Genomic DNA, 16,149 nt, shown 5'->3' on the forward strand with positions numbered 1-16,149 from the left:
ATGCTTTATGCCACATTGACCCACCTCAGTGTGCCTTTGCTCTTCTGGAGTTTAGTGCCTACAATGTAGGTAAAGATCAGCCCTAAGGCTTGCCCTATTCTTGTTTCTTATAAACTTCTTTCAATTTCTAAGTTGTCCTTCAGCAGTTACTGTTTGTAGTAACCTGCTAGTAGTTTGCTACCTTTATATTGTATGTTAATTCAATTATTTTCTAAAGTCAAGTCCTGGGAGTGTGCTCTGAGATAAAAAACATGGAACAGAAACAAAATAAAGATGAATGCAGAGTAACCTGTGTACTTGAGAGATGCCTCTTTAGAAGAATCCACCTGTTACATGAATAAAATCTCATTAATACAGTGCTGTTGTTTTGGAGGTGGATGTGAGGAAACCAAAAACAAACCATGGAAGATTACCCAAGCATAACGGGTGTTTTCCAAACCCATTGGACGGAATGTAGCCATAGTCCTCAGGCACACTTCAGCAGCCAGCTGAAGTGTTCAAGGGATTGTCCTTTGACCTGCTTGGACTTTTGTTATCGGAACATCTCTTTGTATGATGAAATTGCAAGTAGCAGGAAAACTTAAAACTACAGGAAGCAATGAAAAGAGTTCTCTTCTCTGAAAGTTCTGAAGGCTTTGTAAGTTTTCATAAGCTATCTGGCTTAAATATTAACTATCTTCATGGCAAATAGCTGCCCTAAGGAGCTCTTGAGTTTCTTCTGTTTGTTGGCGGAGTTGCTCAAGGAGTTTGGCCATTTGGCTTTCTCTGAATTCTGATGAAAATTCTGGATCTGAAGAGAAAAAACAAGTGTTAGGCAAACTGCCATTTTCCCCCTTATCTTAATGCAGATGCTTAGAAAGCTTCTGTTTTGGGTTAGACACAGTTGATAGTTCTTATTACAGTGTAAAGTATGAAGGCAGAACAATATCTTCTACCACACAAAACAGATAAAACTCCAGATTTCAGCCTTACTCAAGATTGTTTGCTGTTAAATTCTCCTGCTCCAGATGTCTAAAGTTCAGTTGCCAAATTCAGCCTTATACAATAGATGCGTATCAAAACATAGCAGAGTCTTAGCTCTGGCTCTACATATGTGGAGAGATATGCATTTATTATGGTACTATAACTTATCTGTACTCAACTTCAAACCAAAAAAACTTCACCAAAAATGGGAAAAAACCTCAAGGAACAGAATTTAAAGTAAGAAAAATAAGTGAGACTTCCCAGCTCTAATAGCAGCTAATCACACAATTTCCTGTTTGTGTGCTTTATCAAAATAAACAAAACTCATATTTGAAAAGTTTTTAGGTTGCATCTAGTGCCAAACATTCTTATATTGGATAAACCAGCTGTACCTGTTAAACAAAAGAAATCCCAGCCTTTATAAGATACTTTTAGTAACTTAAAAAACAGGTAAGGTAACAGCTACCCTGAGGGTTATTCTGTTTGCTGAAGCGAGCAAAGCTAGACCCCAGAGGAAGCTGCCCAGTACTGTAATTTCTGTGACACAGCAATGCCTGTTTGCCACAGAGAGGAGCAGGCAGCGCCTGGCAGTGCCCCAGGCACCCAGCCCAGCAGGAAGGCTGTACCTTCTCGCAGTCTGCAGAATGTGGAGATGCCCAGCTGCTGAAAGCGGATCTCTCGATGGGTAAGAAAATTCCTGAGGTAGGCTTGAATCTCTCTGATGTGCCGCTTCAGCAAAAGCATCATTTTTTCTGCATAAATGGGAGAATTAACAGGAGCCTTTAAAACACTTCAAAAACTGATTTTTGTAACTACTTAAGATTGTTAATGACCCATCTACCCAGCTACAACCAGTGTTACTGCAAAGATTAGCAGATTACTTCCATGTAGTACAGCCTCTAAAGGTACTACTGATTCCTCAGGTAAATAAAACACTGTGTGGGCAGTAGGACGTCCTTGTGTGAGGTCCTTGTGAGAGGTGATGGAAGACTCATCAGCCTGCCATGAACCAACCCAGGAGCAATTATGCTTTTGGACTCTGTTCACTACTTGAGAGTTTGCTCTGTTGCAAACCCTCGATGGTAGAATTGAAGCAGGTTTGTGGTTTCCCTTATTAGAGACTCATTATGGACTTCGGTTTCTCTCACATCTAAGGATTAAAATCTAAACATGTTTTTCTAGAGAATGTGGCAAAAATCTAAACACCTTTTCTATTGCATGTCTTAAAGGCTCTCAGCTGTGTGGGACAAGTATATTAAGCACAGAACTTTGTTTTCTGCAGGCAAAAATAATGTTCTTTTCATTCTCTCTCACTGCAACTTAAAAAAATACAGGCTGCATTCTTAAAAACCATTTCACTGCTCCTGCTAATCTAGACTAGAATTACCACAGCAGTGTTTAGTTCAGGAAGATGTTTTCCTCCTGTTGTTCAGGGAGCAGAGTTGATGTAAAATTTCGGAACACAACTGTCCCGTTGTAATTATCTCTACCAAGCTCTGCTCCTATCTGTGGGGAATGCCACTACATTGTATGTACTGAGAAGGAGGGTTAAACAGAAAGATACAATGCCTCTTGTCTGAAACACATTCTCAGCTTCCTTTGGTAAGGAGTATTTTATGTTCTCTCACTTTCCTAGTGAAATTGTTTTTAAGGACCTCAGAAGTGGCTACAAACTAGCCTTGCAGCAGGATAGTGTTTGAATACATCAGCCAGCACCTGGATCAGATCTTTATCTATGGCCCATTTTCATCCCTGGGCTTTCTCATGCATGCCAACCCTGATGTATGTCTATTTCAAGGGTGACTGTAGGTGCTTTTTGTAGAGATCACACAGAAGATGCTATAGGAATGTTAAAGGTTGTTTGGTGCCTAACAGATGTTTTTTAATTCTTTGGGAAAATGCTTGTTTCACTCCATCCAGCCATAAATCTCTGAAAGCACAGTTAATGCTGTGTGACAGTTACCATGACCTATCATGTGCTGGATGATGGAGGCAGCTTGAAAGGATGGCTCGGTATGTTCCTGCTGGCCAGCCAGCCTCACTAAGCACTTTGTCAAGGGTTCATCCATCCATTGGAGCATGTGTAACGTAGCACCTGGAAGACAGAAAGATGAGAGAGCAGGCTATAAAGAGAAACTCCACTGTTGAAGAAATGAAGGTGAGACGTCTGCCAGAAACCATACTGCCTCAATAGGAAATCCTTCATGCAGCTGGAGAAGTAAAGTAAATGCTGAACTTGTGCAGTAAGTATGTTTAGGTTGTAAAAAAAAGGGTCCATGTCCTGAGGTTAAGGTCTCAGTAAGGCAGGGTAATGGATTTGATTCACAGAAAGGCTGGTGGATTTTTATTTTGTTGGGTTTGTGTTCTGAAAGATTGAATCACTTCACGTACAAGATACACTCTTGCCTAGTGGGCTCAGTCTGTCCAGTGGCTGGTGGCCTCTGGCCTAGTGGGCTCAGTCTGTCCAGTGGCTGCTGGCCACCTCTTGGAAAATTAAATGTGACACGTTGCCAGTTGAATGGCAGTTACACCAGTTGCAAGAGGAAATGTTTGACAGACAATAAGCAGTGCTGGTGCAGGCTGGGAAAATTAACACTGATCCCTTTGCCATGAGGAGTACTGTAGCTTCCATGGGTGTGAATAAAACCTATGTGCAAAAAATTAGAGAAAGAGCCACGTTGTATTTTAGTCTTTCTTTTATAGTGTTTTTTGTGAAATTAATTCAATCAGAGAAACAGGGCCACATTACGAATAAACTAGGCAGGCCACGTACAGCAGTGAAGGTCAGCACAAAGAATTTTGAGTAAAAAAATAATAATAATTAAGCAGTTCAACAGAAAAAAGTGCAACTATCAGAGCCCATGTGTCCTGCCTGTGAGTTGGATCCTACTGCTCTTGAAGCTCATGGCAAAGCCCCCAGTGAATTTAAAGGGAAAGACCTCAGCTGTACATCCACCTGTGCTTCATCTCCTATTAGGATTAATAAAGTGTATGTATGCTTCTCGGATTAAGCCATTCATGGTGGGGCTGCTTCCCTACCTTGCTTCGCTAGCTCAGCAAGGCAAGATGTCACATAATGAAGAGAGTCTTCTTCAGGATTGGTAGAAAGCATGGTCTGGAGAAGACCTTCAACACATGGGCTCTCAATGATTCTCTGCAACAAGAAAGAGATTAATGTTCAGCATTTCCACTGTGTTTTAGTGGTGGCGGAGGACTTCAGAAGTACTGAATAGCTCTTAGCAATACTGAGGGCTGAAACATCACTAATGGAAATGCCTCCTTCCAGCTCTACCTCAACAGGGTGACAAACACCCTGGATTGTTCAGAGATCACCTGATTTTAGGCGTTTCCCAGGGCTTGCTCTGTCAGTGGGATGTTCTCACAGAATCAGCTAGGTTGGAAAAGACTTTCAAGATCATAAAGTTCAACTGTTACCCCAGGACTGTCAAGTCATTTTTCCAAAGTGAAATTCAGTATGCCACTGGATAACCACAGAGGGATCCAGCTTTGCACAAACACTGTCCTGGCTGGCTACGCTCTTATACCTCAGTAGCTCCTCCACACAGGCAAAGCCTTACCGAATAGGCTACAAAGCCACGTGTTTTTTCTGCACTACTTTTGCACATCTCTGCTCTCTCTTTCAACCTGCAGGTTTGTAGAGGAACTGCAGTTGTTCCCAGGGGACCTTATCAGCATTAAGGTGCTGGGGAGCCAAATGCTATGCATTTGCGTGAGGCATGCAGGCTTAACGCAGTTCGCTCTGAGCTCAGAGAATTTCCTGACCTATTGCTGCTGCGCCAGGCTGTTATGTTAGTATTAAGCTGTCATTTCCTCAAGTCTTGCTGCAGAGGTGAATAAACTGAGTGCTCCAGGGCAAAGCACTGGGAAATGTGGAAGTTTTTCAGTTTCTCATATTTGCCTCCAGGGCTTTGAAAGCTTTCTCGTGTTGAAATGCTCTGATCTGCAGAAATACAAGATGACCTCTCACTAGCAAATTTGAGTTCTGTTTCAGTAGAGAAATGTTATCAACTAAACATTTCTGTGTATCTCTTATGTTTTACGTTGAATCTATCTGCCAAAAGTGTTGGACAGCATGTGTTTTAGAGACCGATTTGAAAACAGATAGGAGACTTAGCCTGTACTGACCTGGATTAAAAGCACTTGAGAACACGGAATGAGTCCTGAATGAGTCACCTGGAGGTGACTGGTTGCTATCGAAGCTGCATCACAAAGTCGTCAGCTCTCTGGGAGGTCTTAACAATGGAAGCTGCTCACACCTCCATGAGGGAGCTCAGGTATTTATCAACAAAAGGGCGTATCTTTTTGTGTGTGTGCGCGCTCGTTTTATGTTGCAGTTTTTTAACTTGTTGCTTAGAGGTTGTAGCTGGATTCAAGACTCGCCTTTCAAACTCCCTCACGCTGTTAGTGTCCTGCTGGCATAAAAACACCGCTTTTTTTCCTCTTGTGCCAAGGACTTACATGTTTGAGGGATGGTTCGTTAGAATTGACCCTGGAAACCTGGCATTCCCACTCATCTCTGTGGTTTCACTTGAGCACTGAGAGCTAAATTCTCTGTATGTTATAAAGCTTTATGAAGCTCCCTGCTGATAACAGAATATGTGACAAATATGGTAATTATTTTAAGGCAAACTTTGAAAGGATTGAGCCTTGAATTTGAGGGAATCTATTTCCCTGCAAAAACAGATTTCACAACTATCAAGATTTCATGTAATTTTTACGTTAGCAAAAGCGAAAAAAAAAATGGGAGATAGTTTTCCTTTTGGTTAGCTAAAATCTCTGGGACTATTGGTAATTGGGTCATGATCAAAGAAAAAGAAAAGTAAGAGGGGCAAAGCAGAGACAAGGATTTGGGTGGGATTTCCCCCCTCTCCCCCCCATATTGATTGTTACTAGTGGCACTGTTTGATCAAGGTACTCTTAAAAGGCAAGAAAAAAGGAAGTGCCTCTATAAAGCTCATTAGAAGATTTAATTAGAAGCAGAATCATCAGCAGAGATCCTTACAGTATCTTAGCACAACTAGTATCTTGCCAAACAGGCAAAATGTACATCAATAGCCGGGGTTATATTTAACAAACTGGGATTGAAATTAGATCAGTGTTTGAACACCATAAGTGGATAAGCAAGGGCTGACAAAGAGTGAGAGTTAGGAAATAAGGATTCAGTTGATAACAAACCTCAATTTTCCTGGATTTATGAGTATGAGTTTAATGAGTATGAAATGTCTTTGCTAGAAGTATGTTTTATACGTATGATGCAGTCATTCAAATTAGGTAACCACTCATAGGAAAAAATTAGGTATTTCTCATTTTCCTTAGCGTTTTTTGTATTGCATTTTAAAAATATGAACAAACCTTCCTTTCATCATGGTGCATCAGGTCCTTCTAGTCACACAATTTTGTGTAGAGTATCCTTGGTGCATGTTTCATTATATTATCTTTCTGTGGATAATTTGATTTGATATAACCATATTAGCAACCTCCCAGGGTATAGTTCAGTGAAAAATACTGGGTACCTACCTGTCTGTTTTTGGAAAGGCTCAGGTTTTTGATGATACAAGCAGTATGGCCAACAATCACAGGGTCTGTTTTATGTGCCAGTAGTAGCATCCCCAGGCTCTGTAGTAGCTCAGCACATGCCAGAGTGTCCTGAGAAAAGCAACTGATATCTCAGTTACATCCAGTATGAACAACACACTGCAACTTTGCAGCATGCTAGAGATAGATAGATCTTAGCTTTGAAAGAAGAGTATTGCTTAGTTCATTTAAACCAACAGCGATTTGGCTGGGTCCAGTGCTTTTTCTCTCAAAATATGGTCTTACTGACTGCTACTGATCTACAGAGCACTTGCTGTGGAAAGCTGGAGTCTTTAAGGTTCAGTAGTTTGGTTTTGTTTGCAACAAACACTTCCCTGAGGTTGCTGGTAGCCAAGGGAAGGATGTGTGATCCTGACTGGAAGAAGTGGTCAGGATAGGTGTGAAAAGCGAAAGTATGTGATGAAGTAGCAGAAGCAGTGTGTCCTTGAGTACCTCAGCAATGAACCTCACCTACAGTAATGGACTGTATGTTTAGATCAGTTTATGATCTGGCACCACTTTAGTAACATGTTCTGAACAGCATCTTCTTGAGTTTATACATACGTTTCTCTGCTATCTGATAGATATTTTAGAGGGAGGGACTTTACTGAGTCCTCTCTCTGAATGTTGTCGTTTTCCAATTACCACTAATATTAATCTTCTGAGTTTGGATTACTGCCCAGGTAGTTCCTTCAGTAACAGTACGGATTAAAGGGAAACTGCTGTTTATAAAAGAAAGTGATCTCAACAGGCTTTGAGTTAGGTCTAGAGTTAAAAGCGAAAGATTTCCTCTTGGGAGCATTTTTTCTTTCAGTCTCTAATTTGAGGTCTTTATGCAGTTCTTATGTTTCTTAGCAATAAACTGTATTATTTGTGCTACTTAAAAATTGAGACACATTAGCAAGAGTGTTCAATGTAAAACAAATCATCGGTCCTATATATAGCCAAGAAAAATCACATCTGAAACCTGTGAAATGTCAGAATCACTGAAGCAGTGCTGAAAGGCAGATGTCTTTAAAAATTAGTTGAACTTGCATCAATTTTTTACTGAGGTTAAATTGCAAAAGTGGATCTTATTTTCTTTTAATATTAGCTGACATCTTCACTTACATTCATTTTAAGCACTGTCATAACCACCAATCCTGAAATAAACCATGAAAATAGGTGGAAAGGGCAGTGCTATGCCTAAACTCAGGGAATTTAAAGAATCCTATATGCAGACATGGCTGTAAATTTTCACTGGGTTTTTTTTCCTTCTCTTCAAAGGCAGAAATAATATAATTTTAGATAATCCAGTTAAATTATCGTTGATGACTGTTTTCTGTGCTTGTGGACAGTGTCCTCTTTTCTACATAATCCCATCAACTATGGTACCTTTATTTGATTTGCTACAGCCTAAGAGAAGGAAACTTTCTACAGACTGTAAATGAACTTTCTGATCTATAACAACTTCCTTGTCAAGCACTTCTGTTTATTTAGGACCCGCATTAGCAAGTGACAGTACTTCCAATTTTGCTGAACCTCTTTTTTGACTGGTATATGGCTGTGATCCAGATTTTGTTTTCTGGCTCAATCCTGCACAGCACGAGAGCATCACAAGAAAACCCCGAGTAAAAATGGATTGGGTGGTTTAGATGGATACTGATCTAACTTCTCCCAAGATTAAAAAATAAATAAAAAGCTAGTAAAAGCATTCCAGCAGCAACTGTGCTTACAGTTGTAATGCTGCACTTGCACCACTTATCCAGGGATTTCTTGCCAAGATAAATATTATCCTCCTTTTACCAGGTAGCAAGATGGGAAGGCAAAATTATTTTGTACCTGCAGTGAGAAGGCAGTGGCATCATCTGGAGTAGACAGACCTCTGCAACCCTGACTTCCAGGTCTTTGCTCAAATGAATATGATTTAAAAGGCTGTTTTCTCAAAAAACCTGACTCTTTCTATAGTATTTCAGGGTCAGGCTGTCCTTGAGAGGACTGAAAAAAATTCCTCTGCAAGAGGGAAGTTTTCCAGCACTTGCTAGGAATTGCTGTCAACAGCCTGGCCAGGGGATCGCAAAAAAGGAGTTTAAGCAGAGAGAGAAGCTCCTGTGAAGCATTCCCAGGGGTTTGCTTCATGGTAACGAAAGGGCAGATGAATTCCGCCCTATTGTATCCTGGGTAGTATTTGTAATAATTCAAGCATCACTTGACTTGGTTGCAAAGGTTAGCTTTGTTCGGTGGCTTGTTTTCCAACAGCTGTTCCCATGGAGAAGTCCCTCTTTCACTCATGAGAATTCAGCCTGAATTAGAGAAAGAAACCTTGAAAAGGTTTGCAAAACAGGCCAGAAAAGGCATGGAGGTGGTGAGGCAGGATATGAGTAAGGAGAGGTCAGCGTCTTCTCAGAGTGCCCGGGGCTTGCTTGCACAAAACAGCAACATTCAGTAGTCGGGGACAGCCATGTTTACTCACTAAAACAAATTTTTGAGATGTAGCTACTTCTCGCTGGAGAATAAGCCCTCAAGGGTGATGCTTTGCTTTCCAGCCTCCTGCTGCTAACCCTATTCCCCCATGAAGAACAGGCTGTCTCGCTGCTGGTATGACAAGGCTGAGCTCCAAGTGCCTTTGTTCCTACTGATGCTGCATCCTTTGTTGCTGGGGGTTTGAAGCACTCATAAAGACACATTTCGGGATCAGGGAGGAAAGGATTTGTGGGTACTTTTTGCTGGGAGAACAAAAAGTGCAAATGGTGTTTGGGATCAAGAAAAGCAAATGCAAGTGAGGACGATGTTCCAGCATAATGCCTCATCCTAAGGAACATTTTCGCAGTGCAAATTAGCCTCCAACTAACTTAATGTATTTCAATTGTAAGCTTGTTGAGAGAAAATTGTGTTTTGATTGCATGAGGCAGTTTGACAAGCGACGAGTATGTTTAGTGCTAATGCTGCCAGCACAAAACCTAGGAAGCCACAGTGCCTTTAAAAAGCTCTGTGCTCTAGTTGCTGCTTTCCCAGGCATTGTGCTTACCCACTTTTTCCATCATGTCCCAGAGCCAGAGGAGGGGCAATTTGGTTTGTACTGTGCTGGGTATGAGCAACTGTGATGGAAAACACCAGGCTTCCAATATCCAGGGAAATTTCAAATCAGACTGAGCATATTTCAGCCAGGAGAAGCACTTAAGCCCAGCTGTCATTACTCATATTGTCTGCCACTACTGCTTAAAGAAATGTGGCAGGAAAGGTTCTCACTTTTTTATTTACCCAAACTCTGCCTCTCTTAAAAGGTTATTGTTAGCTTAAGACACCTACCAAAAACCCTTCACATCCATGTTCCTACAGATGTCTAATTACTGTAATAGAAAAGCACATTTAAAAATAGTAAAAATTGGTCAGTTGCTACTTACTGGTTTTGCTGTTTTATGTGGAGGATGAAAGTATAGCAGGATCAGCTGCTTTTTTTTATTTGCTGTAGTTTATTTCTCAACAGACTTCATGTATTTGCATAGTGTTGCACTCTAAATGGTGGTGTTTCCCATTATAAACAGTTGGTGTTTACCAACTGTTCTGTAGCTAACAACATGAGGAGACATGGAAAATCCTTGTGAATTATCAAAAGATTTCAAGTTATATTAGCTTCCCTGTCTTGGTCCTAATTCAAAAGATGATAAATTTATGCAAATGCACTTTTAAATAACTGTCCATATAGGGAAGTGATATATTTTTGCACTTTATTTTGCACTGATGCTACTTTAAATGCACACTCTAAATTAGCTCCTCTGCTTTCAGCATGTGAGGAAGCTCTGTAGCCAAGGAATAACTTCAGCAGCTGCCCCCATGGTTGCAGTCTTTCATGGTGCTATGCATTTATCCTGCCCCTTGTACACCCATCTGGAGACCTGTGGTCTGGGGACAGAGGGGACCATGGGGATTTGCAGGGCAGTGTCCATACAAGGAATCTGACACCCACCTCTCCCCCTCTGTCCTCTTGGTCCTCTTACAGGAATTCTGATTACAGGATCCTTTAGATCCCACTCACCACAACAGATAGGCTCCTCATGAGTGACAGCGAAGATGTAGCAGAGAAAACCTCGTTATTTTGGGTGGGAGAAAGAGGAATTGAGAAGTCTCACAGAGCTTATTGGTCAGTCTCAAAATGCATTTCATATGCACTTTTTGCCATAACTGAGTGTTACCCCAGGTGGTGGCCAGAACTACTCTTTCCACACTGGTCTTGGGAAATGTCCTCCCCTACCTGGTTGTGTGGGTGCTGGGACAGTATCCAGAGCAGAGCGATGGAGGCACGACGCACATCCTCACTGCCAGAAGCCAGGAGAGCGTGCAGCTTGGGCAGGACATCCTCAGCAACCATCTCGGTCTGGATGTCCACTGGTTTGGGAAAATGACTGAGGTCAGTGAGCTTCAGAGCACTGCGAGGCATTTGGGCCCTGACACAAACATCTGACTTCGCTGCAGTGATTAAGTTTGAGGGGTTGACCCCACCTCTGTGGGATGGGACAACACTAGATGTTTGGTTATAAAAATAAGCCCTCATTTGTTCTGGCTCCTTTTGCCAAAAGATTAGTACAGGCTTGAGAGCAGAACGCAGGTTTGGGCACCCTTCAGTTTGCATCTGAACATCAGTAAGAAGAAATTAGGGGAATTTTCTGAATCCTTCGTTGGCATAAGGCCCAGTAAGAAGGTGTCAGCTTCTGCTGCACAGACAGGAAGACCTCCCCAGGCACCACGTATCTTGCAGAGTAATGGTTAGCCAGGAGAGAGATCAGCCATCCCAGCTGAATGCTTACACCCCGCTTGTCTCTGCAAACTCGGAGAGGGCTTTTGGGCACTAAAAGGCAACGCCAGAGCAGCCAGCAGATGGAGCAGCAGTCCTAAATGGCCAAGCAGATCACGGATTTTCAACCATGCCAAGAAGGAGCACAGCTGTTCCTTCCCCCCTGCTCCATTATAATTATGATTGCTTGAAAATTAAGCACCTCTACATTTTCTAGATGTACAACTCTTCCTCTGGACCCTAGAGCTCTAGTCCTGAGTGTGCCAGTCCTCTGCTTTCATCTCCTGATTATGCCATAGAAAAGGATCTTGGGTATTTAATAGGATTCTTTTAAGAGGATGACAATGCTTGGGAGAAAATTGCATTTAATGATAGACAGATTCAAGCCCTGGGAGAAGGCAGGTCCCCACTCAAGTAGCAATTTCAGGAGACGTTCTGTCCTGATCAGGTTTAATGCTTTTGAAACATGGAAGGGAAAAAAACTTAAGTTGCAAAGGCTCTGTGCATAAGAAGACCTCTGCTGTCTCTCTCACCTTGTCCAAATACTTCCCCTTGCTACCCAAGAGCTTTGAGGCAGATTTAGTTAGTGCATCTCCCTTTTCCCTTAACATCCAACTAAAATATAGAAAAGAGCATCTCTCTTCTAATATGAAAGATTCCCAGCTCACTGTGCCCTCTCTGAAATGCAGAGAGAGAAAGAAAAATAGCATGCTTTGTTTATCTCCAAGATACTGCTTACCACTGGTAGCCAAATTCCGTAGGCAAACACATGCCTGGCTTGAAACCTGCTTGTGCCAAAAAGCAAAAAAAGAAAAAATGAATGCGGGGGGAAAAAAGAAGCAATTTCAGTAATGCATGTTCCTGCCTATTGTACACAAAATAAACACAACACTAGCAAGCTGTCATATTATCTTCAGAGAACAAATTTGGGGAAATTATTTTTTCTTTTTTTTCTCAAAGTTTTTTCAACCTCCACTAGTATCAGTAATCCTGTCGTTGATGAGGAACAGCCAAGGGGATTCAGATGTTGGTTTACTTTAAAATGTCAGGAAAGTTACAGGAAAATTGAGTGAATTTATCTCATTTGCTTCGTATTTTTTTTCACCTTCCTCCTACATAGAATTTAAGGTTCCACCCTTAAATCCTGAACTGTGACTTACTGAAGTTTCTTTGATGAGCTCCAACAAAGCAAAGTTTTCAAGATGTTATTCTCTGAAGCCATGCCAAAGTTAAGAATAGCAAAAAGACCAGGGGAAAAAAAAAAAGTAGCATGATAGATGCTTCAGATACTTTCTGTCACAGACACAATAATCAAAGACAGTTGAGAGCCTGGACAGAGCACTTCATACATGTAGCTTCAAGTTTAAAGAATACAGGGCATCCTAGTCTAAAGGAAGTGTCCAGGGCTGTAGGACAACTTCAATGACTTCTCATCTCTTTCTCTACATTGACCTTGTATAACTTATGTATCTTCTAATATATGTGTCTTTTCTCATGGGAAAGATGCTGCATAGGCACCTACACAGCAGATGAGCAGAATTGTGCAAGACTAAATGGGAAGCCCAAGTTTATAGCTCTACTCTGATGCTAAGGATTTACACAAAGAGAAAGCTACAGCTTTACCTTGTCCACAGAAGAGGATAGGAGAGAGATGAGTGTCCGCAACAGGAATCTGTTGCTGGGTCTCAGCATGGCTTCATGGTACTGAACGTTGGCTGCCACGTTGCTTAGAGCAGCACAGCTGTAATACTGCAGAGAACCAAGAAAAAAGGAGAGAGAGAGAAGAGGTCCCAGTGGTGACATGTTGAGGAGGATAAAAATAAGTTGGAGAAATGCTCAGACTTAGATGCAGTGAAAATAAAGTACTTTTTCATCTTAAGGGTGTTTTACTGGGGAGATGTGGTAACAGCCTAAGTGGGCTTCCTCCGGGAAAAGCAATGCAAACTGCTTTAGCTACAATAGCAGTCATGCTGTGGCAACTGCATGTTGTACAAGCCCATTAGGACTCTGGATATTTGTGAATGTACTGTGCTGCTGCAAGGACACTGCTGCTGGCACCTAATTAGGTCATCTGCATCTTCTGTGTTGTATGTTTACATTTATTTACTCAAGCTGGATGTAGTCATTGCCTTAGCATGCCAAGAGATCATTTTCAAATGATTTAAATATTAATGCTAGGAAGCGTTGTATATATATAAGTACGTATTACTAGGGGGGTATAATTGGAAGAAACAAGTTGAACTGCATCAAAGAAAATTTTAAGGTGAATCTCAGACAAAGCTGATAACGCTGAAACAGGTTGCAGAAAGGAATTCCAGAAGGTCCATCCCTTCAGACATTTAAAAGAACTCTGAACAGAGGTGACAAAACCAATGGAGCAAACAATCCTGGACTACTTGGAGGACTGAATGAATGAACTAGTGGATTTTAAGGTTTACAGCTCTGACTCATAGTTTTTCATCCACATACTTTTGAACTCAGACTGATGCTCTGTTAAATGTGCAGAATCATAAAGAGGTGTCTGTGGTAGGCATAAAACAGAAGATTTCCCAAACATTTACAATAAGAAGAAAGAAATCTTTACAAGTTATGCTTTCTCAGGTCACTTGGTAGAATTCCTTAGAGTGGAAGATCAGAGTTAGGATGAAAAAAAAACAGCAGAGGAAGAGGCCTATCTGCAACTTGTCTGATGATCTGAAACACACAAGAAAGTAACCACGTATGAACTCTGTGCATGTGTTAGTGTGTGCTGGCAGATACACTTCTGCATCATAACCTTTCTCCTGTGGAGCTTGACAAATTGGGTGTTTTGAATACATATCATCTGGCTGCGCTAAGTTTCACCAAGATGTTCTCACAGGTTTTCCCACTTCTCTAGTGAAACCTTCCCTACCCTCTACCTTTTCATTTCTGGGTGCCACAGTTTGTGCTCTCCTTACAGTCACACTGTTACTGTTTAAAAATCTGACCTGTTTGAGGCATACCTGCACTTCCGAGTCAGGAGATTCCAGCAGCAAGGCAAGAACTGGTAGGGCTCCTTCCTTGCATAGGACCTGTTGGATTTTCTCTGCCATAAAAAAGGGGGGGAGAAAAGTGCTGTGAATGTGTCTTTCCCCTTCCCTCCCTCTCATCTGGAGGCACCATTCAAAAGGAATTATGCACAACCACTGAATTCTGGAGTGCTGATGCTGTCCAAAGCAGTGTGAGTGGAGAGTATGTAATTTAGAACTTGTGCCAATATAGCAGTATGCAGACATTTCAGCAAAATGACTAGCAGGCTGTCTGATTTATTAAGCCTTTGCTGGCTTTATGCTAAAGACTGTTCTGAGATTCTGAATTGCTGAAGAATCTGAGAAACCTCAGGTATGATATTGAGCATGATTTCATGTTTAAAAATCAAATTCTTTAAAAAAGTTCTTCATAACTACAGAAGTGTAATAGCCAACTGTTCCTTTCCCTTATATAAAAATAAGAGACATTACTCACAACTGTACCATTTAGCTGCACGGGATAATGGTATCATCTAGGCAGGTGAGACTTAATGTTGGTTTGTTTCAGAGTTAATGTATTGTGTGCACATATTATTGTGGAGGATGAAATACTGCTTTTACTAAAGCTGTTGGCAGATATCTCAAGAGCTTTTAATGTCTGGCCCACAATAGTTATATTTTACATCTTCTAACACCAAGTTAGGGATTCAAGTTAAACGTTCCTAGAGCTTGATCTTGTCGGATAAGCTTCTGAGATTGCTTCAAAGTACCACCAAATGTGCTGCTAACTTTTTAGACCAAGTTATTTCTTTAACAAATCCCTCGGGATTAAAAAAATCAAGCCTTTCTATTTTGGAACTAGGCAAAAAAGGGTCTGTGTTAGCTAACAAGAGGCCAGACTTAGCTCATCAGCCTATGCTACCAACATGAATGTCATGTACGAAAGGAATAATGCGTTGCTCAGATACGCTTTTATTCTTGCCTTAACCCTTTTCAATTACTTTTTTATCAGTGAGAAATTTTCTTTTGGCAATTTTAGATAAACCATTGGTCAGAAAGTACCTGACTGTGTGAGGTTGAGAATAGCACCAACTGCGTTTTGTTGGACTCTAGGATCATAGGAATTGGCAAGAGACAGCAGGGGTGTAACTCCTCGAGCAGCGCCAATAGCCTCTCGGTTGGACTCTGGAGAAGAGAATCAGAGAAAGAAAGAAGACATTGCCATCTTACTGTGAGCTAGGAGCAAGACAACTAAAAGGACTAGATTTCTTTTCACTTTTTTGATTCTTTAGTATATATCAAAATTTCTCTGCATGCTCAAAGAAAATTTAAACATTCCAAGAGCCCAATGGGAAAGAAACTAATTCATGAATACTGTATTAGTGATAGATCACAGCTGGTTCAATGCTTTTGTGACTAGAATGATTAAAATAAAAGGACCATAAGTCCCCTTAGACAGGTTTGCAAGGTGTCATATTTTGCCTTGTACCTCTACTATGTCTGATCAAGTTGTTCAGTGTGCCAGCCAAAAACTACATAAACAACTGCAGGAAAGACTGAGTTAATTTAGCAGAGTATATCCAGGGCCGATTTCTCTCTTTGAATGTGCCTGTATCACTCCTTCAACAGCTACAAAAAATGCAGAGGTTCTGAAAAGATGATGCTTCTCTGAAGTGGTGATGCTTCCTTGCATGGCAGTGTATTAAGCTGTACAGTTGTATCCAACATCCTGGAGTACGAGGAGAATCCAAAAAAGTATCTGCAGAGCCCCTTGAGACACTTGAATGAAAAACTCAGGGGAAAAATCTTAATAATAATATAAAATGAACT

The 16,149-nt window shown here is 41.1% G+C and overlaps 1 protein-coding gene across 1 annotated transcript; it reads right to left on the reverse strand.

Annotated features, from left to right (window-relative positions):
* Positions 1-668: 668 nt before the first annotated feature.
* LOC104401278 (vacuolar protein 8-like) lies at positions 669-15,504 on the reverse strand (the record flags this gene model as incomplete). Its single annotated transcript, XM_010018547.1, has 10 exons — positions 669-790; positions 1,590-1,715; positions 2,927-3,058; positions 4,003-4,117; positions 6,502-6,630; positions 10,790-10,923; positions 12,069-12,114; positions 12,953-13,078; positions 14,314-14,396; positions 15,382-15,504. Coding segments are annotated over 10 exons (1,136 nt in total), but the record flags the coding sequence as incomplete, so codon positions are not given.
* Between the last annotated feature and the right edge of the window lie 645 nt (positions 15,505-16,149).

The sequence above is a fragment of the Nestor notabilis genome, unplaced genomic scaffold (assembly GCF_000696875.1).
Source record: "Nestor notabilis isolate BGI_N333 unplaced genomic scaffold, ASM69687v1 scaffold7427, whole genome shotgun sequence".
In the NCBI taxonomy this organism is placed as follows: domain Eukaryota; kingdom Metazoa; phylum Chordata; class Aves; order Psittaciformes; family Psittacidae; genus Nestor; species Nestor notabilis.